The sequence below is a fragment of the Amphiura filiformis genome, unplaced genomic scaffold (assembly GCF_039555335.1).
Source record: "Amphiura filiformis unplaced genomic scaffold, Afil_fr2py scaffold_56, whole genome shotgun sequence".
NCBI classification, from domain to species: Eukaryota; Metazoa; Echinodermata; class Ophiuroidea; order Amphilepidida; family Amphiuridae; genus Amphiura; species Amphiura filiformis.
Genome location: NW_027305520.1, coordinates 237,619 through 265,127, shown reverse-complemented (window position 1 = coordinate 265,127; position 27,509 = coordinate 237,619). Strand labels below are relative to the sequence as shown.

At 35.5% G+C, this 27,509-nt stretch overlaps 1 protein-coding gene across 1 annotated transcript; it reads left to right on the top strand.

Annotated features, from left to right (window-relative positions):
* Nucleotides 1-1,723: 1,723 nt before the first annotated feature.
* On the top strand, nucleotides 1,724-27,509 carry LOC140144463 (uncharacterized). The gene is made up of 17 exons (XM_072166273.1): nucleotides 1,724-2,204; nucleotides 5,381-5,638; nucleotides 13,116-13,346; nucleotides 14,987-15,148; nucleotides 15,465-15,581; nucleotides 16,076-16,260; nucleotides 17,268-17,344; nucleotides 18,048-18,159; nucleotides 19,593-19,699; nucleotides 20,220-20,331; nucleotides 20,972-21,125; nucleotides 22,214-22,280; nucleotides 22,550-22,610; nucleotides 23,041-23,126; nucleotides 23,539-23,659; nucleotides 26,204-26,263; nucleotides 27,453-27,509. Exons 1-17 carry the CDS (start codon nucleotides 1,724-1,726, stop codon nucleotides 27,507-27,509), a joined length of 2,448 nt encoding a protein of 815 aa, XP_072022374.1.

Sequence of the window (27,509 nt, the reverse complement as noted above, 5' to 3'; positions counted from 1 at the left end):
AAAAAGGTTTGCTACTTAATTACACAAATGGTCATATTACACTATTAAATATTGCTAATATTATTACACACTTAAAAACCTGTTTTTGAAAATGGAAGTATTGGTTGGTATTGGATATTTCAGATCAGATTTCAGATTATTCCATGCTTTGCCCCCCCCCCCTGAACAGGAAAGAACGTCTTCCAGCTTCAGTTCTGGGTTTAAAATTGAGAGCTATATTACCGTGAGAGCTACCTCTTGTATTATGGCCATGATTGTCTCTAACAAGAGTAAAAACATCATTTAGGCCTTCAGGAACAAGCCCGGCTAGGCATTTAAAGACAGTGATACATAAGTTATCATGTCTACGATCACTTAGGAGCTTCCAGCCAAGCCTGTCCCTAATAAATGAAGAAGGTGTGCGAACAGGGACCCTGAGAATAGCTCCCAACCCGATTCTGAAGACGTTCCATCCTGTTCTGGAGAGTATAATTGCAGTTACCCCATACAATGTCACAATAACTGAGTCTGGGAAGCACAAGAGCTTTGTAAATTGTATTTAAATTGTCAGCTGATAGCCACTCTCTAATTGTATATAGAAGACCAATATATTTTGAAACATTACAACAAATTTGATTTATGTGAGGCTCCCAGCACATTTTTTGATCCAGAGTGAGGCCTAAGTATTTACATTTATTTACAGTTTCCAAGACATCATTATTCAAAAATAAACTAAGATCATCAGATTTACTAATATTACGACTTGAGCAAAAGAGCATGGCTTTGGTCTTTTTTGAATTAAGAGTGAGTTTATTTCTGTCCATCCACAATGCAATTTGAGAAAGGTCAGAATTGAGATGATCATTAATGTTGTGAACATCTTTAGAAGCAAAAAATATGGCAGTGTCATGAGCATAAAGGTTGATTTTTGTTTCCTTAGAAACAACCAGGGGGAGATCATTTATATACATTGTGAAAAGGAGAGGGCCAAGTATTGATCCTTGAGGCACCCCATACTGGACTATTTCAAATTCAGAAACAACATTTCCAACTTTAGTGGCTTGCTTCCTATCATACAAATATGAACTAAACCAATCCAGCTCCAAACCTGCAATTCCAAAAGATTTGAGTTTGTGAAGCAGAATAGAATGGATGACTGTGTCAAAGGCCTTCTTGAGATCAATAAAAATACCTCCTACAAGATGACCGGCATCCATGTTTGTAAGGATGTAGTCAGAAACCTCAACTAAGGTGGTGAGTGTGGAATGTTTGGGTCTGAAGCCAGATTGGTTTGAAGAAAGAAGGTTGTTTTCACTCAAGTAAGAATAAAGTTAATTATGGATCAGTCTCTCAAAAATCTTCATGACAACAGGAAGGACGGATATTGGGCGGTAGTTATTTACCTCAGATCTAGAACCGTTGAATAGATTCATCAGGTTTGTTCAGTAAATAAACATTTTGGATTTTTGTTTGACAAAACCAAGTGAATACTCACTACAATATTTCGTCCTACTCATCGGAGGACTTCATCAGGTATGACTGATATGGTCATCTGATCCACTTTCCCTGCAAACAAGTTTGAGTGGTTTCCGGTGTTCCGGAAGAGAAAAATGGCCAAATCCCATTTTTAGATACACTCATTGTTAGGAAACCAGACGGATCAGTTAAGCTATTAGTGTACCGCAAACCGACGCACACTGATCAGTACCTTAATTTCAAATCAGAACATCCTCTCCACCAAAAAATGGGTGTGATCAGAACGTTTTTCGATCGCATGAACTCTGTAGTAACAGAAACGGAAGACAGAACCCAAGAAGAAGAGTGTGTACGTGCAGCCTTAAAAACTTGTGGCTACCCAGATTGGGCGATGGACAGAGTCAAAAACCAAATGCATAATAAAAACAAAGATGCTGAAAAATCAAGATCAAAGAAAAGTAAGACCACTGAGGAAAAGAGCAAGGCCATGGTGGTCATCCCGTACGTCAGCGGCCTTTCGGAGCGTATCCAAAGAGTCCTCAAGAAACACAAAGTTGACACGGCTATTAAACCCCACCGCACCCTCAGACAAATCTTAGTCCATCCAAAAGACAAACGGGAAAAAGAAAAAACCGGTAACTGCATATATGAAATTGGTTGCAAAAATTGTGACCTCAGTTATGTCGGAGAAACTTCACGCATGTTAGGTACCAGGTTAGCTGAACACCAAGCAGAAGTGAAAAAGGCGAGTGAGAAAAAGTACACCCGCTCTGAACGAAGGACATCCGAAATGGAACAAACAAAATCAGCAATTTCAGATCACGTTGCACGGGCAAACCACGTTATAGACTCAGAAGAATCTAAGATCCTTGGACGGGAACATGATAAAAGGTCTAGAGAAGTGCGGGAAGCAATGGAAATAAGGAGACGGGGCACCAAGACCCTAAACAGAGAGGAGGGCACATACCTCTTAAGTCACGTCTATGATCCACTACTGAAGTCTGCAAAAGAGACTAAGGAACACCGGAAACCACTCAAACTTGTTTGCCGGGAAAGTGGATCAGATGACCATATCAGTCATACCTGATGAAGTCCTCCGATGAGTAGGACGAAATATTGTAGTGAGTATTCACTTGGTGTTGTCAAAAAAAATCCAAAATGTAGATCTAGAACCCTCTTTAAAAAGAGGAGTAACTCTACTCGTTTTCCAAGGTTGGGGAACCTGTCCCATAGAAAGACTAAAGTTAAACAAGTGGGTCAAAGAGACTGAGAGTGGGTCAAAGAGACTTGAGACTGGCAATTAGGACTAGGCCTACTATAAAGCATGCATGGATTGATCATGTTGATGGACCCGGAGTAGTTTTCACTTGCTTTTGGGCCGAGGAACCGCCTTCATGCATCACAGGCATTTAATAGGCCTGTATTATACTATTATGACTGTGCTGGTATATATCCGGATTTATATACCTTTTGATGACCCCTGGGCACGGCAACATGATTGCCACCTCTGGATTTTCAGATAGAATACACCCCTCTACCCCACAACTGTAACCCAAGTTTTTTTCAAGCTGTCCCCTGAATTCCTTTACCGGGAAAGGTGCACGAACATTTGATAAAGTGCGCGCTTAGCGAACGAAAATTTGCTATTTCAATGCTAAAAATCAAAGGGGGATGTACCGGAGTCATAGAGCCAGGAGGCAAAATTTCCAAATCGTCCCACTGATCTGCAACTAAAAGAACATTATTGGGATAAATGTAAAAACGTAAAACGTAAAAATTGAAATTTCAATTCTAAAATGAACAAATTGAGGACAATGTGCCCTCAAATCGTGCCAAAGGAAGATGCATATAGGGCAGGCCTTTTACAACTTTTGGTTAATTTTTTTAAATTAATATTTTGATCCAGTACACAAGTGCTTTTTCCAGGCATCAGATGAGCTGCCCTAGCACTCATATTATTTATGATTTCATGATTTAGGCTTACATTATAGGTTGGAGTTATAATAGTTACTCTCATTTTTCAGAATATGGTTAATTTTGGTTCTAAAATAGACCAAAAGGAAGATCCAAATCATAAATTTTGTCACAATATATCTGTCGACTGAGCAGAGGGCTGACTTGCCACCCTGCTCCATGGCTAATCTCAATTGGTGCTGAACAGTGGCGTAGATTTCTTTTTGATATTGAGGGGGATGAGCTTGTGAAACATTGTTGAGGTATAGTGAATTCAGTACCTTTTGGAGACCGAATAAGTTTATGGTACACATGCGCACGCAAAATTTGCCAGGTTAAAGCTAAACTGGTGAAATATGGTACAAAGCTAGCAAAAATTGGCACTTTTGTGGCTAAAATGGCCAAATATGAGGTTCATTTGGTCAGAAACCCACATACAGCCTTGATACAGCATCAACACGGGGGGGGGGGATGATTGTATGGACCATCCCCCTAGCAAAATATTGGGGGATTGCGCAGAGGTAATGGGATGCTGTCGATCTTGCAAAATCATCAGTTCTTTGTTCTCAACTCGCCTGGCCAACATCATTGTAGGCCTAATATACCAGCCCCACCGGCCCAATAGAGGCTGCATTACGAACTTGTAGTTTTTTTAACCCTTCTCTCTCTTTTTAAAAACTCTCTAACCACCATACCTTAACACCCTACACCCCTCTCTCTCTCTCTCTCTCTCTGCACGTAAAACGACGAGATACGTAGGGACCTCCTACCTCCCCACTCTTTTAAACGGCATTTTCTCACTTTTCGGGCCTCTATCTCTCTCTCTCTCTCTGACCCTACCAAGTGAACATTTTACGGGGGGGCAATTTTGTGAAAAGTGGACCTTTTTGACCAAAAATGCATTCAAAAAAAATGGTTCCCCAGCAAACACAGAAATATTTTTAAAACGATTTAAACATGTTATATTTTGGGTTTTGGTTTAGATAAAAACGTTTTCATTACATTAAATGGCAGGTTATATAAAGGTCATTGAAACGTATTAAAAAGTTTTATTTGAAAATACACAACAATATTTTTAATGTTTTCAAAATGTTATTGTAAAACATTTTTCCAAACACTTTTTCCAAATAATTTTGTCAACCCTTGAATAACATGTTAGAATATTTGCAGTAGGTTATCAACAATTTTTATGTTTTTGAATGTTGTGAAAACGTTTTATAGCCTTTATCCCTTACATAACCTGACATTTTAATGTTTTCTGGCAACCTCTTGCGAATGATGTGAAAAACGTTTGGTGTTTAGTTTGTCGTTACGCTTGCAAATGGGGATTTTTAGGACTTTATATATTTTACGGCAGCGCCTGCACCACCACCCCCTCCATTTTCCCACCCAGCATATGGGCTTGGACCCTACATCAAGATTCAAAATCACCACAGATCAGTTATTGTAATTGACAGCTGACATGGCTGCTAGTTGATAGTTTTACTTCCAATATTGGTAATAACAAAACAAAACTGTCGACTTGGTATTAAAAACTTTAAAGTACTAATTTGTTATAATAGGAAATATGTAATGTATAGTGAAATAGTGCTTTTTATCAGCAGGCAATGTTATCAGTAGATATGGAAGATAGCATTCACCATTGGTTAACATTTGAGTGGTGATTTGCTATGAGTACAAAACATTCATTTTGAATCATAATTTGCACATGAATTTAAGATTTGTGCATAATTACCATTATTTGTTATTTTTATCATTATCATTATTATTATCGTTATTATTATTATTATTATTGTTGTTGTTGTTTATATTTGTGCATAATTACCATTATTTGTTATTTTTATCATAATTATTATTATTATTATTGTTGTTGTTGTTGTTGTTGTTGTTGTTGTTGTTGTTGTTGTTGTTGTTGTTGTTGTTGTTGTTGTTATTATTAATATTATTATTATCATCATCATCATTATTACAGATAGGATCCTGTATGCGGGATCCTCCACTGGATCATCTGATCGCATTGTAAAATACAACCTGGGCAATACTGACCAGGTTGATATATACAATGCAGGAGCGTACATAGACGACATCACGGTCCTTGGTGACTATCTCATCTTTGTGGAGTGGGGCAATGGCATCAAGGCCATACCCAAGAATGGTGGTGCACTAATATCCCTCACCATTACTGGTTTAGAGGATTGCAGCTACTTCTACAGCATCCACACAATGAATGGTAAGTGGAAGTTAGTTGTTACTTCAGACATTATACAATGTAGATATAGCCATAATTAAAGGAGTGTGTCATTAGTGAATCTCACAGTGACTGGTTTGGAGGGTCGTAGTAGCTTTGTCAGCATCCACACAATGAATGCTAAGTACAAGTTAGTTATTACTTCAGACATTATACAATGTAGATATAGCCATAATTAAAGGAGTATGTCATTAGTGAATCTCACAGTGACTGGTTTGGAGGATTATAGTAGCCTTGTCAGCATCCACACAATGAATGGTAAGTACAAGTTAGTTATTACTTCAGACATACAATGCAGATATAGCCATAATTAAAGGAGTATGTCAGCTCAGTTTCATTATGTGCTATGTCTACCATAGTTGAATGACCTCATCCCTCACTCCCTATCTATGAAGGTTCCTAGTGTATTATAAATCTGATTGCCAAAATGTGTAAAAAGACCCCATCAAGAATTTATGATTAAGAATGCGAATTAACACAGTTTTTACAAAACATCTTTCAGCCTTGACATTTGATACTGTCATTTGTACATTTACATTTTGATGGAAATAAGTTGTGTTTGTTGCGCCTCGGAAGACGATACTCTGGGCAAGGATCATTGTCACATGATGATATTTTATGAAACTGCGTATTTTAGAATCTCAAAAATATCAACCTGTTATTTATCCTATTTTTTTAATTGAATTCCTAAGTGGAAGAAGGGCCCAACTGTTTTGAGATATTAAGAAAATCCTCCATGCATTTGGCCCCTACTTCCATGCAAACCATGATTTAAAATTAGTACTTGAAATACTATTTAGAGAGTGGATTTTGGGCCCTTCTTTATTTTACACACAAGGAAGAACTGGCTGCTGGCAACAAAATGTTTGTGTTTTTTTTATTCCTTTTTTATAATGGTGGAGTTGGGCCCTTCTTTCACTCAGGTATTCAATTGCTAAAATGAAATGTCATAAACACCCAACATTAGGAAAGGACCTTTTTCGGCATCTACTTTATACTGGTGGGTCATTTTATATATCAGTATAGATGAGTTGACTTCTGACATCAATGCCTGGCGAAATCATATTTTGTTCAGGGCTCGTGTTTTTAAAACTCCCGCCACATCACAATAAGGCTATTAAACAGTGTAGTGGTTGCGTGGGGTTCACTGAAGCATATCGGTATACCAGTCCCTTGCCTTTGTTGATAAACATTGAGATCAACTCATCTATACAGCAATGGACATTATTCCTTATATGACTTTGTTAGAAAATAGACTCATAGTTGTCTTTCTTTAAAATGGCTTGTATTAAAACAATAAAATATTTTGTATCGATATGAAATTCTTTTGTACACAATTCAACAAGTTGTTACATTTGTACGACAAATAATCTTAGTGGCGTTACTTGTAATTTGTCAATTCTTACCAGAACTTCAGGATATTATATTCTTACTCCGCAAACGGTAATCAACTCTGCCAACAGATATGCCTATCAGAATCCAAACCTTCCAACATTATGTGTTTGCAATATTTTATTCTAAATTAAATCGGGCACCTTCTTCAATGCAGTAATTATTATGTGTTGATGTGTATGTTCCGATTTTATTACAAAGGACTGATGAAATAAGATAATGGACATTGGGTAACATTATGTAATTATTATGGCGCTGATATCAATACCTATTTCAATTTCACACTATATTTTGTACATGCACAGAGATAACACATTTTTATAACCGAATTGCGCATTCAATGAAAGCAAATAATTTGTTCTAATGTTGTGTCCCGTCGAATCCTCTTTCCTAATAACGAGTACAGAAGACCTTGCAGTCTTATATAATAAGACAATGGAATAAACCCAAATGATGCTACAAAAGTGAAGCCCCAAATTTTAACAAAATCATCAGGATCGGTAGTGTAAACTCAGCAAACAAGGTTTGTTGTATCTGGTCCATAAAATGCACTTACTTGCGTATATTTCAGCAAACGCTGCTGCCCTTGTCAACATGTGATTATATTACAAGTGTAGCAATGATGCAAAAACATGTTCACTTGGGAACTCTAAATGTGAATAAATACCCAGGTCGAGCATATTTTAAACGAGGTGTTATAATAATGGTCTACTATACCAAGGTTAGGGAGGGATACAGTTTCAATATATGTAACATGTTCAAGGGGAATGAGTCGGGATGTCGCTAATATTGTTTTTGAGATATATTGGCAAAAACAGTGTTCAAATTCTGTTATTATATATTATTTTTAGACTTTGATAAATTGCTCATAACTTGTTAACCAGATGTCCGATTTTGATCAGGTTTGCATCAAAATGTAGCATTTGTAACCTGATGTAAAAACCTTATTCCCCTCATATGGTGAGAAAATTGATAAACTAAACTTAACACATCAAAATGTCTAAATGCATGAAAAGCAGAATCAATGCAGACATATTTTGAGTCAAAAGTGAAGAAAGAAACAAAAATCAAATTTGTTTAATGTCGTGAGCTATCGATCCTAACAGGATCTTTATCAATGGCAGAGTGACAAGACAACACACATACATAATTATGTTAATATACCAGACATAGACAGGCAATGAGATAAAACAGATGAAATGATCAATTAATGAAAGCTGAGTAGAAATTAAAATGAATGGTGAATGAGGAGAGAATGATCAAGTGGTTGCTTTAACAATGGGACAGGATGTTGGGTGGCATGTGTGGGATATGTATAGGATAATGGCCAAGGATTAGAACGTGAGTGGATAAGAATGGCCGTGGGCCGAAGGCCCAAAGCCATTCTTATCCACTCACGTTCTAATCCGCGGCCATTAACCGACTTAATACACACCTATGACGTCGCGCTATTGTTTTATCGCTCCATTATTTTCCACGAATGGAGTGTTATAGAAATAGGCTGCTCATTTACAAATTGATCAATTGCTGATTGATACCGTAATAATAACAATGGTTTTGCAGGTGCGATTGAAAAATACATTGACTAGTCAGCTTTATGCAAAATTTCTATAGAATTACCCATCACGATCCAGGTGTTTAGTTCAAATCATCCGTAACCACCTTCTTGAATTATAAAGACTGATTTAAAATGTTTGTTACATGAATTGAATAAACGTAGATTTGTACAATCATTCAAGTGATTAGACCAACAATTAGTTCTTTATGCCCACTTCTAATGTATTAACTATTGAAGTAGTTGCGTTTAGGTCTCTATTTTGCATAATAAGGAAAATTGACAAAGTGGTCATAGGTTCATATGAAAGGTTCAATTGCGGGTCATTACATCAGGGTACCTCAATAAAGCTTGACCTGCATTACATATCTGAGCAATGATACTCTTCTCTGTGAATCGAGTGTTCGATTTTGGATCAACCATGCAGTTATGGACATTATTTTTTATCTTCGTTGGATTTGGATAATTAAGTTGGTGATGGAATCATTGAGAGGATATATATCGTTGATCCGCAGCATTTCTTTCGAAGGGAGTCAGGCATGATTCTACGATTAGCCGAAGAAAGGTACGAGAATTGTAAATGTGGATGTGCAAACTTTTATTTGTTTTATTTGGTTGGCCTTATTACAACCCATTTTACATAGGCCTACATGTCAGGCCTACATGTCACTAAACTTCGGCGGCAAAAACAAAACAAAAAACAAAAATGAAAAAACTTCGCCGCCCTCGCCGCGAAATAAAAGCCCTGACCTCAACTTCCAGTCCCCCTCCCGAAATCAAATGGAGCGTCCCTAACATTTATCAGATAGGCCTACTGATCGATGTAAATAAATATCCAAGCATCACCAAAATACCATCAGATGAAACATCAGATGTATTAAAGACATATCAAAATTAAACAAAAAATAGACATACTGTGACTTTTATCACCAGTAAACATGTGCAAATCAAACTATTAAATAAACAAATTTATAGGCCTAAATGCATTGATACAGAATGTATATGTAGCAATGTTTCACAAATAACAAATTATACGTAGGGTCTAATCGACTGAAAACGCATAAAAAATACAAAGAAAAAAAAAAAAAAGAAAAACTAAACAAAGTTTAATAAAAAAAAAACAGAAAAAAAAACCGAATGTAAATATTCAAATACTAAAAATATGTTATAATAAACATTCAACTTGTTTAACTTAATTGAGCGTCGAAAGTATAAGGTCCATAATTTTAAGTATACACTGAAAATAAAAATGTTTAGGTTTCTGTAACCCTTTTTAAACACGCCAATGCGTTTATTAAAAACTGAAAATAGTTAGTATCCACATTTTCAAGAAATTACTGGTATTTTCAGACCCCTACATTATTACAAATCCAAAATAAAACCTAACACTTTCCATTTTCAAATAATCGCACTCTAAAGTTTAAACTTAAACACATCAAAGTGTTATAAACACTAACGATACAACGTTTTTTTAAACACCATGTTTAAATTTTAAACATTGTTAGTGTTTAGAGTTTAATAGTCCTCAAACGTTCGAAATTTGTAGTTACAACAACTGGGTTGGCCCTATTATATGTATTACAAACCATTTTACCTTCATGTCCAAAAAAAAAAAAAAACCAAAACACCAACAACCCCCCCGCCCCCCAAAAAAAAAAGACAACTTCGGCGCGAAATAAAAGCTTCGACCTAAACTTCCAGCCCATGGAGTATCCGTAACATTATAATATTTAATTATCGGATAGGCCTACTGATTAGAAGTTATATTCAAGCATGCCAAAATACCGTCAGATGAAACAAAAAATGTACGAAAGACAAATAAAAAATCATACAGAAAATGCGTGTGTGGCTCACGCATGCAATACGAATTTAAAAAAAAATAGGCCTACTGTGGCTGTTATCATTACTAAACATGCCCAAAAGCAAACAATTAAAAAAATAAACAGATGCATAGGCCTAAATGCATTGATACAAAATGTAGAATGTGTATTATGTATTATAGCAATGTTGCCAAAATAACAAATTATATGTAGGGCCTAAACCACTGAAAACGTATGCAAATATAAAGAAGAAAAAATGTTATGAAAAACAGTAACATGTTTAACTTCTCTTTTTAACCTGAATTGAGCGTGGAAAGAAATGTCCCAAATAATACCAAATGAAGCCTAAAATAAGCATTTTCCAAAGTGAGGGTAAAAACACATCCTGCATAATAAGTATAACTTGGCCAACAGTTGAACCTGCCCGTTTTGATCTTGCCTTGCTTTTCACAGATTGCATTGTAAATTTATGTTTAAGGGCTCGGATAGCGACGTTTTCACGTATTTTTGTGGGATCTGAGAGCACATCAGACACATCGAATTGCATTTTGAATAAGAGGAATGTCCTTATCATATCAAATAATTTTGATTTATTTAATTCGCGATATAATACACATTTTATGGCAAAATATTAAAATATTTAATTAAATTTTTGAAATTTAACAGTCCTCAAAGTAAATTGTATAAATCTAACGATATGCACTTAAAAAGAATATGAGGTTTGGGTGAACAGCATACGTCCATCATGTGAAAATTTTGACCTTCATTATTGAAGATAATAGCTCAAAACACTAAAAAAATGTAGGTCTTTTTGGAAAAAAAAATGTTTATGTTCAATATGAAAGGTCAAAATTGTCAATTGATGGTCGGCTTTTCATCCCAGCTATGTACATGATGTAATTCCAAACTTCATACATGTCATTAGATTTATAAAGTTTACTTCGAGGACTGTTAAATTTCAAAAATATGAAATTTTAATAATTTGCAATAAAATTTGTAGTATCGCGAATTTCACAAAATTATTTGATATCAGAAAGACATTCCTCGTATTCAGCATGAAATTCGATATCTGATGTTAGGTCCCACAACAATACTGTGCAAATGTGGCAACCCGCTTCCTTAATAATGTATTAATCAAAATCATTGTCTTGTTGTTTTTCGTATCATTGTTTTACATGAATGAAGTGATGATAACAATAAACTGCACTTTTCGCAAATACTTGCTTTTCGAAAGTGCAATTGTTATTAACACTACATTAGTAAATGCCAGTACTTTTCCCCTGAAAAGTATTTGCTTTTCAGAGAAAAGAGAAAGGCATTTACGAATGGCGTGTTATTGTGCTCATCGCTCAATTCGTGGAAAATAATGGAGCGGTAAAACAATAGCGCGACGTCATAGGTGTGTACAGACGATGGTGGACGACATTATTCAATGTGGCAACAGCCAAAAGCGTAAACAAAACAGACAATATGACGACAACACTGCCTGCACGCTGGACGCAATTATTTTTTCCCGAGCCAAGATGCGTTTTTAGCTCTATTGGCCCCATTACAGAAAAAATGCACAAAATATATTTCCCAGTGCAATGTATACATTTTCACATGAAAATAAATAATTTTAGATTCAAAGAAAAAAAGAAGAAAATTTTTTACTCATTGGCGGAGAATGGAATCGATCTCGGGACCCTCTGCGTGGGAGGCGAGAGTCTTAACCATTTCACCACGTAATCGCATTGGTACACATGGGCGAAATTTTCAGTATAATATTGTAACATATCGTGCGTTATTCATACAAAAAATTCAAAAAAAACAGTACTTACAATGAGGTTCATTGTCGAACCTCAACGGATTTAGACTGATAAAATAGTGCTTGATAACATGCATACACTTTTGGAATTATTTGAGACATTTTTGTGTTTACGTGTAAAACCAATGACGACGTCAAAATTCAGTAAATCTTGGCCGCCCCCCCCCGGTGTGTATTGGTGAATTAGGTAGAATTGAAATATGAAGTGAATAAAGAGAATGATCAAGTGGTTCCTACAACACTTGGGCAGGGTGTTGGAGCGTCTAGTAAAAGTGGGTTTTCTTCAGTTTCTTATTTCTAAAGATTGGTAGCGCATTCATGAGATACTAATTTCTATTGTGTTAATTTCTGTTGTGACGAACACGCATCTATTCAATTCTCTCTCACTTCAATGAACATGGTGAATAGAACTAATGGCCATCGGGGTCGCGTCACTGAAGTCATGAAAAGATGTTTGTATTGTTCGCAGAAAAACCAGGGTTTTCTATCTATCGCGCTCTAGCTGAAATACAGTAAGATAATGTAAGATAGTAAAATGTAAACCTGTATTTTAGCTAAAGTATTTCGAGCTATGTTGGATGGCATGTGTTGGATAAAAGAAAGGGTGCCGAATTGCAAAGAAATATGAAGTGAATGTTTGATAAGATAAAAAGCAATGCCTACAAGGGTATATGAAAGAGTAGGAGGACAAAAAATGCATGAAAATAAATGAATAATGTATAATGAATAATAAAAAATGAATAATGAAAAACAAATAAAGATGAAGCATTGCTCAATCTAGGATTGAAAAAAAAACGTCTTGAAAGCGGTGGTCGTGAAGACACTCAATACTTGTGCTTCGTGAACTTGATTGCTTTATAATTTACCAACGATTTTTTCATACAGTTTCCCAGGTAACGACCGAGCATGTGGAGACGACGATAGAGGCGACGACAGAGGCGACGACGATTGAGGCGGCGACGACAGAGGTAACGACAGAGGTAACGACGGAAGCGACAACAGAGGCAACGACGGGTACGATAACGGGGGCGACGACAGAGGTGACGACGGGGGTGACAACGGGGGTGACGACAGAGGCGACGACAGGGGCGACAACGACAGATGAAGTTACTACGGGTAGGTGTGGTAAAGATGTGGGATGGGGTTTAGGAATGGGTTGGGTAAGGGGTCAGGTGACATGGGGATAGAGAAGTGTTAGGAGGTATAATATGTGGGGTAAAGGGTAGGGATATGGTTTGGGGTAGAAGTTTTGAATGTGTACGGTGGTGGAGTAGTGGGCACGATAGGGTGTGGTGGGTGATGTTGGGGAGGGATGGGTTGTGAGGATATGATTAGTGTATGTGAGGGTAGTGTGTGGTATGGGAGGTGTTGGGTGCATGGGATAAGGGATGGTGCGAGGTTAGGGTGGGCTAGGTTAGGGCATAACCACTGTCTGGTTGTAACATTATTTTATTTAAGCAAAACGCCATGGTAATGATAGTTCAAATTCATGTTAGCTGATATAGTTGCATTATTAGTGATATTATGATTTACATTTTAATTCATCATTCACAAAATATTTATGAATATGGTCGTAATGGAAGACACTAATTATTTTGATTGAAACATTAATTTTATTATTGTTATCGAGACTTACATTGTTGGTGGCCTTAGTATTGTTGTTCACTTGTTTTGGGATGTCTTTGCAAACTTCATCTCATTGATGATTTTTTTTCCTTTAGTAAATGAGCAGTTTACAAGTCTTTACATTTTGTGACATTGTTGTGACTATGACCTTTGACCTAAGCTGGTGACCATACAAAGGATGTGAAATACACAATACACATGTATTTTTGCATTATGTTTCTAAACCCGTGTCCAGCTTTTAACCACAATGTTGAGCAAATCTCAACAGGAGCAAGCTATGCCCAGCAAAGGGGACCAAACACACAACGTTTTGCTAAAAAAGGTTTACATAAAAAAATAAATATAAAATACTTTTTGGATTAAATGTTGTGTTATAAGGTTATAAAAACGTTTTAATAACATTCATTATTTTTCCAAATATTTTTGAAAAAGTGATGCAAAACATTCTAACAGAATGTTATTTATAAAAGAAGTTGCAAGAATGTTTACCCAAAATAGATTATAGATTTTAAAGTTTTAAAAACGTATCCACGATCTTCATAATAAATCGACATATAAATGTTATTAAAACGTGCTGAATCAACGTTTTAAATACATTTCTGTGTTTGCTGGACATGGGGGTACTGCTACCTGTCTAAGATTTAAGTTGGTAATTTGCATAATGTTTGCAAAATCCTTCACACATTAATAACGGACCTTGTGGACAAATTATGTCCAGATCTGCCAGGCGTAAGCCCTGGTGGAAGTAATCGTGGTTTAGGACGTAGGGTGGGTATAAGGAGTGGGGTACAGGTAGGGATAAGTATGTGGTAAGTAGTGGGTAGGGATGGACTTGACCTGTTTAGGCCTACCAGGGAAGACACTCCAGAAAATTAATGATGAAAATAAGCTCTTTCATACTCCCAAACAAGATTGGAAATAAATGATGAATGAATGAATGAATGAATGAATGAATGAATGAATGAATGAATGAATGAATGAATGTATGTATGAATGAGTGAATGAATGAATGAACGAATGAATGAATGAATGAATGTCGCCCAAAGTGAAAGCAGGTGGGCGTGAAGGCGTGCGAAACTTGTGGTGGCTGTTTTGTCATTCTCTTTCAAAAATTGTCCCCTATAATATAGAGCCCGAAATCACAACCCAGCAGATAACGACACAAAATATGACACCAATGAAGATGGATACTACAACAACAGGTGTTCAATCTATATCAGCCTTTGAGAATGTGGCATCCATATTCCCGTACAATGTGACACCAGGAATAATAACTAATAACAGTGATTTAGGTAAGTCAAATATTATTTGCTGTCCTCGTAATTTTATTTGTCATCCATGAATGATACAAACATATCTGTGTATCTGGATCGATATCTGTGTTTTAAATGGAACTGTACAATAATATGAAAGTAGTAGAATGGATTGTATATGTCATGCAATGTCCTTTGCTCAATAACTAAAGAATGATGAAGTTTTTTTTTTAATTTGGTCAACAAATGTGGTGGTTTTTTTTCTTCTTAAATTGAAACTATGTCAGCTTTGACTGCATATATAATAGCAATTAATTTGTTTCACGTATTTTCATATTGACATAACCTATTGCAGTATCCTACCTATTTGAACACAAAAACCGGGAAGAAGATTTCAAGTTCAATAGCGAAGGTGACTTGTCGCTTACAATTCAAAAGGAATTTCTCGCGTCAGGACTTCATAACGGAACCGGTAAGTTTATTTGAACATTTAAGGGTAAAATGTGCGATGAGTGTTTCTTTGTGAGCATGTTGTTCACTTGTTAACAAGATTTTAAAATATATTTAACAGTTTCAATAATCAATGCTGTCTAGTAGCACACCCACTGTACATGATAAAACCCTTACTACATCGGATTAATTGTGTGCTAAATGTGCACATTGATTATATGCCTGCACCAAATGATTATAGATCTCTCGAATGAGTAAAGGATATATCTGACAATGGTAGTAAGTTATATCCCATGATGGCAACCGGACAGATTTGTTGCCTCTAAAATGTCATTTTAATGGATTGACTAAGTGTCTTAATATTGATGAATATTGTATGCAATTACATTACAATTCAGATTATTTCTCATAATTGGGATGGTACTATATATAGTGCAGCATTTAACATATGTTGACAACTGTCAATAGATATAAGACACACAAGAACATTCTTCAATAAATACATTTTTGTGACAGGTTATATCACAGTCGTCATTAAGAAAACACCAAATGATGATACTGAATACTGGGGTGATGATTCGGGCGAAGTATACCACCAGCTTGGGAGTGCATTGGTTTCAATAAACCTATTCAGCAAAAATGGCACTCTGAGGAAGCACGAGGATGAGTACTACCCACTGAATATTTCTTTCCCAATAAAGGTAAATATCAATCATAGCGAGAGAGTAGCACAATCTAAACTACCTTTTTATCTTAAATTATCATAAAAATGGAATCAAAATAATTTCAGTGTGGCAGACATTCACCAATCATATTACACATTAGATGCTAACTTAACTGGCACCAATTAATATATCCGTAGTACATTGAACAATGAATAAAACATTGCCTTTGTCTCTTGAATCCGTTCCCACAAAATCTAGCACATATTATATTAAGATTGAACAATTTTGAGATTTTGGTATAGCTATTGTAGTACATGCATATTTTTGGATAATATGGTACAATTGTCCATGTCTTTAGATATGTGTGACTTGCGTGTCAATGCACTTCTGATAAAATACAGCAATGAACTTGTCAAAAATCTGAAGGAGGTTTAACACTAGTAAACGGGCAATTACTAACTATATAATTCTTCTTCTTAAATGCTTCTGTTTATATATTAATGTAATATAGGTATCAGATCCAAACGCACCAAGAACCAATAGTCAGTTTTAGAACCGGGTTTTTGACCATTGTGTATGGTGTGTATCTTATAAAGGTCTTGATCTCAAAAACAGTTATGTTGACATGTTCAGATTTGTTGGGGAGGGGTCACATAAGATGTAATTGATTAAACAGTGCTCAGTGTAACCTGAAAGGCCCATTCAGTGATTTGCTCATCCGGACGATCGTAAAAATCACATGTTGGTACCTTTGTCATTGTCACAGATGATAACATAGCCTTCAAGTGGTTCAGCTGAAAGCCGTGTATGTCAGAAAAATAAGGCATTTTACATGAGTCTGTAATTTCCAGTATATAAATTAGCTACATGTATTTGAATAGGGCTTCAACTTCGTCGATACTGATGTTTTCTTTCGGTTTTTTTGCCAAATTTTTCATTTCAAAATTACCAAATGACATATGAATTTTGAAGCAATTTATAAACAATTTGAATTTTTTTAGCACTTTCGCTGGGATCACTGACTTTAATTCTTTGTTTGACAGGATCCTCATAGTTGGAATACTTCGAAGCAAACCAAGTACAGCAAGCTAATTTGTGCATTTTGGGATGTCGAAAACACGTAAGTTAATAGAAGTAGTGTGAAATTTGGATGAGGACAGATATTTAGACATTTTACATCTGCACAGCCTTCATAACGACTATATTTTGAGTTATTTTAATTTCGTCTTCTTTTATGCTAAATGATTTTGTGTATATGTTATGTTTTATGTGTATTGTGCAAAAATCACTCACACAACTTTTAGTTCTATCTTTTGTGTCACTCTGGCTTGATTCTTGAGCATAACGTTTTATCATGTTTATAAGTTTTGTTTAAGTGTATTATTTTTCTCATCCTTTAGGGAGAGCGGAATCGACTTCGAGCTGACATTTTGTTATTTGATTTCACTTTTTTGTAAACAAATTCTTTATCACTTGGCTTGCTTGAAGTTTGGTTTCCGCTCTCTCGTGAACTCATGGTTTGTAGTTTAAGGTAGTGTTAAGGTTTTTATCATGTTTATGGAGATTGAAATGTGACTTATTTTGGTTAGTTTTTCATTGAATGTTTTTGAATAACTGGCAGCATGTACAGTAAGCACACTGCAGACTTCATTAATTATTTTAATATAATATGCAAGGCGGGCTATTAAAATGTTAAGTTTCTACATTGCCTAAAACAATGTAGGCCACAGTAATCCCATACTGATGTCTAATCTTTAAGTTCACTGAATGGAAAGAGCTATGATTCTAATTATTATTATTGTGTTTGTCTAATATTATATTAGCTTGTGGTCGCAAGAAGGTTCATTGACGTACGAGGCAGATACCAATGATAAACTCCAAACCTGTGGATTTACCCATCTTACAACCTTTGCTGTACTTTTCGAATTTTCGAAGGTAATTTCTTTAATAATGCTAACTAATTCTTTCTTTAACTAAAGCTGCTATATAATACACATTTTGTAGCTGCTATATAATACACATTTTGTAGTGCGACATTTAATTATTCTAGTCCATAAAATTCTCTCTGAGGGAGGTTTTTGGCCTTATATGGTTATTGAGAATGCAAAAAAGGAGGGTGGTCGGGTCAAAAAAGGTGTATCATTGCAAGGCAGTGTTGGGGGGGGGTGATTGACTTAATTTTGATGTCGTCATTGGTTTACCATGTAAGCACAAAACTATGACAAATAATTCCCAAAGTGGTTATGTTATCAAGCAGTATGTTACTAGTCTAAATCTGTTGGGGCGTGATAGTACATTCCACTGTAAGGTATGTTTTCTTTTTCACGTGTGACTACGATATATTATATGATATTATACCTGAAAATTCACATGTATGTTACATTGGTTAGCTGGTATAATGGTTAGCACTCTCGCTTTAGAACCGGCCAGTCTGAGTTCCATACCCGGCGAAGTCAAAATTTTTCCATTCATTTTTAATCCAAAATTGTTTATTTTCATTTGAAAATACATTGCACTGGGAAATATATTTTCTGCACGTTTTTTTTCTGTAACAGGGCCAATAGAGCCAAAAACGCACCTCAGCTCTAGGCATAATATTGCGTCCAACGTCCAGGCAGTGTTGCCGTCACATTGTCATTTTTTGCTTATGATATTGGCTGTAACAGGCTGCTGCCTCATTAAATGACGTTGACTACCATCGTCTGGTTGCTGGTTTAGTTATGGCATAAACGGGATTATGTTACCTCTCCCTGTACGTGATTATACCTCCGCAATAATCGTAGTTGGCCTAAAACCTTGTACACCGATTGCATGGTGTTTTTGGCCATATTTTAGGATGGTCACTTTTTGACCATATGCCTTATTAACCCAAACGATCTTGATGTGGGCTTTGCCGGGGTGCCCTACGCGTGTTGCCCGATCCCTCCCACCCTGTGTTATTTTGTGGTATTTGGGGGAGGGGGTTAGGGTTAAGGTCATCTATAGTTCGATGTCTTTTGCTGCAGAAAACATCAAGAGGAAAAATAGAGCCTAACAGCTTGTTACAACATGGAAAAAAGGAAAATCAAAGTAGAGAACCAAAATAGGCTGCTGAGAACTGACAATGCAGTATCCCTCGCAAAGCCACGCATACCCGGCCTGCATAATATGTTGGACTATAGCTCGATCAGCCTTAAGAAAGCATAATCCGAAACTGATCCCCCTTTCACATTATTCCTGATAATTACATTATTATCATCATCAAATCATGTCTGTTTGTAAGTTACGAATACAACATCATGTGTATTGCTTGTGCCTTGAAACCATACACGTTTTATGTTTAACCTACAAAATGATCAAAATATATATTTTACCCACCATTTATATAGGGTGTTACCAATAATTACTCACCCGTGATAGACAAGTTGGTAAAGGTTCTCATTGGTACTTCTCTCGCCGCATTGTGTATTGGTTTGGTCATCTGTGCAATCTTGTGGTAAGTGCACTTTTTTCGTTTAAGATTATAATAATAGTATTAATAATCATGGAATTGATACTGAATAATACATCTTAATTAAAATTGATCTAATTTCAAAGCAATATTGTTAAGTTTTCCTCCAGATATGAAAGGCAATGTGTATCTTAACATCGTTTACCACCTCAGAATAATCTGACAAGAGGAAAATAAAAATCATTTATTTTAGTGTCGAAACCTATGTATTTTTCTGTAGACCATCCCACCTTAATGTTGACGTTTGGGCTAATACCACCGGGTAATATGGTGGGTTAAACTTAAAACAAGCGCAAAAGATGGATCTACAATTAGCTTAAGTCGTGTGAGAGTATTATACGAGCGTTATATGTTGGATGAAAAACTTTAGGGACTGTATTAGGATAGGGTTAAAAATACATGATAAAAGGTAAAGCTCAATTTAAATTCATAAAAACTACAATACAAATTAAAACAAATAATAATGATTGTTAATATCCTTTTCTCTATAATGTATTTTACATAGGAAACGAACATCCTTGGACAAGGAAAGGATATTGATCCATGCCAACCTGATGGTTGCAATGGCATTAGCGTACTTTATGACCCTTGCAAGCAGCAGCGCCAAATCGAATCAGGTATGTAATGAATTGCACATAATAGTTGCTGTAAGTCATTAAAAAATACATGAAATAATGCTCAAGAAACATTAGAAGAGTATTTACTAAAGTTTTGAATAGCTCTTCTCATGGTCGATTTCATTATTTTTTTCATGTTTATTTTCTAAATAGGAATGACCATATGAAAGCCTTAGTGGCTTTCAGTCATTTCCTACATATATTTCCTCCATAACCTCTTTTAATGTTTCTTGGTTGTTATGGAAATATGTTAATAAAGTCTACCCATATATAGCAATAATGAAAAATTCAAGTGAGCGATACAAGAGGTCAGACAAGTCACTGGATCTTAATTTGGCAAAACAAGTCTAAAAATATTTAATTGTGTTGTTTTATTAATTACGGTTTCGAACATGTCTATTCAACACCTGGGAAACAGTGGCGCGGGTGCTCCTTTCTTTAGCATGGACATACGTGTGCCGCAGGTCACGCAAGGTGCTGGCTTATGTCTGACGCTCATTACACATATTACCATGGAATAAATACCGGTACATGTATCTATTAGTTTTATCATCTCCTTCAGAGCTATACTCTGCTATTTGATATAAATAAATCTGCTATTTCATGTTATATTTTATGCCCTGGTGTTCTTCTTCATCAGATCGCCTGTCTTGCAGTAACCATCTTGCGGTATAACATGCTCATGTCAGTTTTTTGTTGCATGCTCGTCGAAGCTCTACATCTTTACCGTATGATAGTGCTCGTTTTCGGGATTGAGAGAAATTTTAGAGTTGCTTACATCGTCATTAGCTGGGGTAAGGGCATGAATAAATAACAAACGAAACTAGCGAATTCCGAGGAAAACTCAAGACCACAATAATCACAATGCGTCTTTCTAGCATGCATAGAGTTGAGGTTTTGATTTCTTGAGTTTAAACCGGCAATTGCTATATGAGTTTGTTTGCAGGTAATATATCGTAGTACATTGAGTAGTTTAAGCCCTTCTTTTCCGTGCTATGATTATAGTTTCTCCTTTACCATAAACTTGATTCCTAGATCCCATCACGTGATCAGCTGTTTTTTCTGGTTCGTGGTTCACGATGCGTAGCTCGGAATTGTATGACTTAAAATCACATTATAAAAGTCATCATTCTAAAGAAATGAAACAATCTAAAACCGACAAATGTTTCACTCGATGGTCAAAGGGACTGTAAAGTAAATACGTGTCCCATGAGACTGTAATAAGGGGCAGGCCAAAAGGGCGGGATAATGGGTGGGTGGGGGGGGGGTCATGGCAGACCAAAAGGGAAAAACAAGACATACTGTCAGTTCAATGGAGCGACGGTAATTTTGGCCTATTATTTTGAAGCAGCACAATAACTCATTTCCTTCACTAAATATTGCTAAAGGTATGTGAAAAATGTTCAGTGAAGGTTCAAATAAGCAAACATTTCCGCTTTCGCTCATATAACAATTAAAAGCCCAAAAATTAACATGTACCGAGGATAAAGATTGGCACTTCGAAAGGATGAGGCAAGTAATGTTCCGCAAGTTCTGGGAATGTTTTAGTTCGAATTCCGGGTTCGACTTAAACAGGAATCAAACAAACAACGGGCTATATGGACGATATAAGCCTTAATAGTCTTCCACACAGGAATGTGAATTTCAAATGGGTTTACCTGAATGGATGACTCCATTTGAATTGTATTTCAACTGGAATAGCCCAATATTACTAGTGAAGAAGATTAACAATATTCTTTAGCTGAACTTATCACCATCGCTTTCTTATTTTGTATTACACGAGATGGTTCTAAACTACGGTAACTTTATGCTAAATATCTCCATGAACACAATACATCAACTTCGCGAACTTCACACAAAACTTTGTATTTTACTTGATCAGGTGTGCCTATGTTAATGACCACCATTACAGCTTCAATTGGTAGAGAACATTTGCACGACCACGAAAGGTACAGTATAACCAGAATGTGTATGATCATTATATGACCTTTTATTATAGTGTATAATTGTCTTATGACAATTTATATTATATTATAAAGGTTGCCAATGCGACTACATTGAGTTGCACTACTTAATTAACACGGACAATCTAAAAACATAGTGCTCAGATCAGTAGTAAAATCCATATTTTAATTTGAATATTTGTAATACATGGGATCAATGTAGCTAAATAAATCAACCAATTCATACGTGCCCCCTTTATGATTGTTCTCATTAGATGCTGGTTGACAGGACAGTTTATTTGGGCCTTCATCGCCCCAGTAATCGCCATTCTGACGGTAAGTACTTGGCTCATATAAGACTATCTATCGTAAAGGACACTAGCGACATTTTTAAAACTTAATTATCAGCTTAAATAGTAATATTTGATACTTTAAATGTTCAAGAAGTATCATTCCTGATCAAATAGTGAACGATACCAATATTTTGGTTATTTACGGCTTAACCACGCAAATGTAACTGGCACTTGGGCCGTTTCTTGTCCACCTCTACTTTTCATAACTTGTGTGTGTGTGGTGGTGGGTGGGGGTGAGGGTGTGTGCATTTATTATTGCTGCTGTTATTATTATTGTTGTTGTTGTTGTTGTTGTTGTTGTTGTTGTTGTTGTTGTTGTTGTTGTTGTTGTTGTTGTTGTTGTTGTTGTTGCTGTTATTATTATTATTATCAATTTAGATGACCTTATTAGTATTATTATTATTATCATTTAGATCAACTTAGTAATCCTAGTGATCATCGTGTGCAAAACCTTGGGAGTAGCTGAGGCTGATAAACAGGACGGAATTCATTCCATCAGGTAGGTTATCGACCTATAACATATGAAAAACTTGGTTCCAGAGCAATTAGGGTGACAAGATCATTCAATATTTCCAAAGGTAGCAATTATCCATTTGAAACACAGGCAAATCATAATTGTCATAACTTCGCAACCATGTGTCCTAGTGACATCAGAATTTCAGTAAAGTGTGCTAAGTTACTGAGCAGATGGCGATAAGACAATATTCAGAATTGTCTCTTTTAGTCTGATTGGATCACACCATGTTATATATACAAGCAGTAAGACCTGAAACCCTTAAATTCTTAAAGGGACCCAAAATCACAAAAAGGGCATAGTTTGTTTATTTAGCACTTAAAACATAGCTACGCCTAAGCAATGTCAAAACATAGCTACCCCTAAGCAATGTCTTGTTGTTCTATTTCTCCAACAGAATTGGACTGCGAAGTACAGTCTTGTTACTTCCAATGGTTGGAGTAGCTTGGCTGATTGGACTCCTTGGCAACACCAACATAAACGTCGCGTACGTTTTTGATTTACTGAGTGCGTTGCAGGTGAGTGTGGACACCTGGTGTAGACGTTTATCAATGGGGGAACCTCATAAGCCATCGTACATGTTTCAAAAGAGTGTTGTATAAAATTGCTTGACATGGTGAAGACCATCGTTAGACTGCTATATTTATTTCATAATATAGAATTGAAAATCTAAAGGAAGCCCCAATTTCTTTTGACGATGTAATTAGATCATGTTAATATCATGTAAAATATCAAGATTACCCCCTGTTTTCTCAACGACACTACCCCTGTTGTAATTGTAAACAATGCCTGTTATTAAAATGACTCGATCTCTCTCTTGAAAAAAAAAGAAAGCTGGCTGATGTAACTTTATAGACTACATGCATGACGCGTGGTTCCGCTTATAAGAATGACCGGGTCACATCAGGACACAAGCTTGTCGTTTGTGACCGTTTTAAGCCAAAGACAAAAAGATTGATCGCTTTCCTATGCTTAATGCTTTGTTCTACTATATAATTTATGTATATTTTTCTCTTTTAGGTGTTTCCATGTCTATACACATAATATGTTCACACATTTTGTCAATATTATTTTCTGTTTAATGCAGGGGATGTATCTGGTTTTCGTCACCTGCTATGTTAACTCAGAGGTACGTAGTTTTAACTCCAACAACCCGTAAATGGATTTTAATTCACAATTCAAATTTTCTTTGAGAAAATGGTCAAAATTGGTGTACAACACGGAAAAAGTACCAGACAAATACAAACCACTTGCGTTCAAGACACAAACAACAGATGAAACAACAGTTTTTACGCATTTTGTACACATATCATACGCAACATAAACAATTGCTAATTAAAGAAGTGTGGCAGATCGACATCCTCATCCCCACACTTTATCCTATCAACATTTTGGCATCAGAATAAAGCTCATATTTGTCTCATACTCTCAGCGAGATTTTAAGCCTGCAATATGTTCCGTTTAGCTTTAATACGAACGAAAAAGTGACCACCCCTCATGTTAGGATACCAGTATACTGTTCTATGGGCCGGTGAGAAACACATTGGTGCTTCTCATATCAAAACCTGCAATGCAAATTATTTTTTTTATAATCAGATTATTTTGTAACAAGTCTCAATGTTAGGTACAAAACACAGTATGAACATATTTAAAGCAAAAATGTCTTATGTTACCTCTGGGCAGTTTTGTTTTAAAACATATTCAAGGGCCACAAGTACATATTATTTTAGTTCCATAACCATGCTCATCAGGATGGTCAATAGATATCATTTGTAACCAATCCAAGTGAATATTGGGTAAAATGGTGCTAAACATACCTACAATGACGTGTCGTGCTACACTGTAGCAGTTTCCTTTTCTCGTAGCACTTTCTCAATTTGAGAAAGTGCTATGATGTAGGATTTTACTTGGATTTGTTTATAATACAGACATAATGTGACTCCTTTTGTTTCTAAATCACCTTCAAGTAGTCCCAGCAAACACAAAAACGTTTTTAAAACGTTTTAAGGGGGTACTACACCCATGTGGTAAATTTGTGACTATTTTTACATTTTTCTCAAAAAATTATTACACACTGGTAAGCAAAGTTATGTGTATTATTGGGGCAAGGAATCTAATTACTACACTGAAATTTCACTGACTCAAGGCAAGCGGTTCAGTATATATGATAGGAAACGAGGTACATCCTAGCGGTACCTTATTTCTGATCATAAATAACAAACCGCTAGTCTTGGGTCACTGAAATTTCAGTGTAGTAATTGGATTTCTTGCCCCTAAAATATACATAACTTTTGTTACCACTGTGTTATTAGTTTTTGAGAAAATGCAAAAATAGACACAAATTTATCGAGGGGTGTAGTACCCCTTAAATAAGTTATATTTTGGGTTTTGTAAATTTGGTTTAGGTAAAAACGTTTTAATAACATTAAAATGTCGGGTTATATAAAGGTCATGAAATCATTTTGAAACGTTTTGTATGAAAACACACTGCAACAATATTTTTTAAATGTTTTCGAAATGTCATTGTAAACTATTACTGAAAACATTTTTGGCCAAATATTTTTTCAACACTTAAATAACATTATGTTAAAATATTCGCACCCAGCAAACACAGAAATGTTCTTAAAATGTTTTTTTACAAAACGTTTTAATAACATTTAAATGTCGGGTTATATAAAGGTCGTGAAAACATTTTAAAAACCTTATTGTAAATATTTTGGGCAAACATTTTTTGCAAAATATTTTTCAACCCCAAAATAACATTCTGTTTAGAATGTTTTTGGAATGTTATTAAAACGTTTTTATACCCTTTATATAACCCGACATTTAAATGTTTTCTGTAAAACATTTGTGTTTGCTGTGCAGTAAATTACCAACAAAGGTTATTTAATGTTATGAAAACGTTTTATACCATCAATGTACCCTTTATATAACCCGACATTTAAATGTTTTCTGAAAACATTTTATAACCTTTTGCGAATTATGTCGAAAACGTTTTGTGCCAGCGCTATACTCAGATCTAAACATAATATTAATTTATTGACTTTCGTTATTAATTTCAGGTTCGTAATGCATTGAAGAGCGAATGGAGTAGAAGAAATGGACGGGTCGAACATATAAATGTAAGCTAATATATCATACTAATTATTAAGGTTTTACAAAAATGCACCATTCTTAGATAATAAATGAATGCCTATCAAGATTAAAAACAATACCAAAAATAGAAAATAGGTAAATGTATATAAAAAGAGAGAAAAAAAAACTTGCGATCCCAGAATATTTATTATAGACAAAGTCTTGTGACCATGGTGACGATTCTATAAAGATCGAAAGCTCAGTCCACTAACCATGCTAACTAAAAAACTAAACTTTATACCAAACGGAAAGATTTAATTACATCGTTCGTAATTATCAAACAAAGTGCGCTCAAAATGACAACAAATCGGCACAAACCCAACATCTATAAATGGTCTTGTGTCATAACCTGGGGTACCTTTGTGTTACATAGTAAAAAAATGAAATGGTTCAAACATTTTACCTACACGTCTCATTTGAAGTGCTTCATCTTCCTGAGCATTTTGACAACTTTTTTTTTTATGGAAAGCGGATAAAAAATGAGAGAGTGCGGGCAAAAACAATCACAAAGTAGGTGGGATTTAACCCCCGGGATTTAACCCCACCTCTTTTTTTCCACATTTACAATAATTCTGAGCAAGTATTAGTCTTTTAAATGACCTTCTGTATTTATTTACTTGGTTTAGATGTCTGGGAGTTCATTTAGACATTTTTTACTAGATTCAAATTTTTAATGGGGGTTTTAGATCATATTTACGATACGAATCCCTCCCCCTAATCCTCCTCCCCCTAATCCTCAGCCACCCTTGGCACATTTCATGCCAAACGTCATAAGAAAATAATTAAAAATTATTTTAAAACAGGTTAAAAACATGAGTAATATAGAATAAATTAGCCTCAATTTAAGACCTAATTGAATCTTTTAAGTGAAGGAATACACAAGAGACAGTGTTTTAAAATCCACGCTGCACATCCAAATGTAACAAAGCCACCTTTTGAGTACCCCAGTATATGACACAGGATCAAATACCATTCTTTGGGATGGGTGTCATTTTCTTCGGGAGAGGTCACAAATAATGGTGGTAGTCCTATTTTTTGTACACCAAAAATATGGATGAATTATAGCCAGAGGTTAGAAACTGAAAATACATCTCTACTATTATAAAATATATTAGATTTAAAGAAAAAGTATTTCAATTAATGATAACTTTATTATATTTCTCTTCTATTTTGTAGCTTCGAAGGATAAATGTCCGACCAGCGGATGACCCTATAGATACGACAGATGACTAA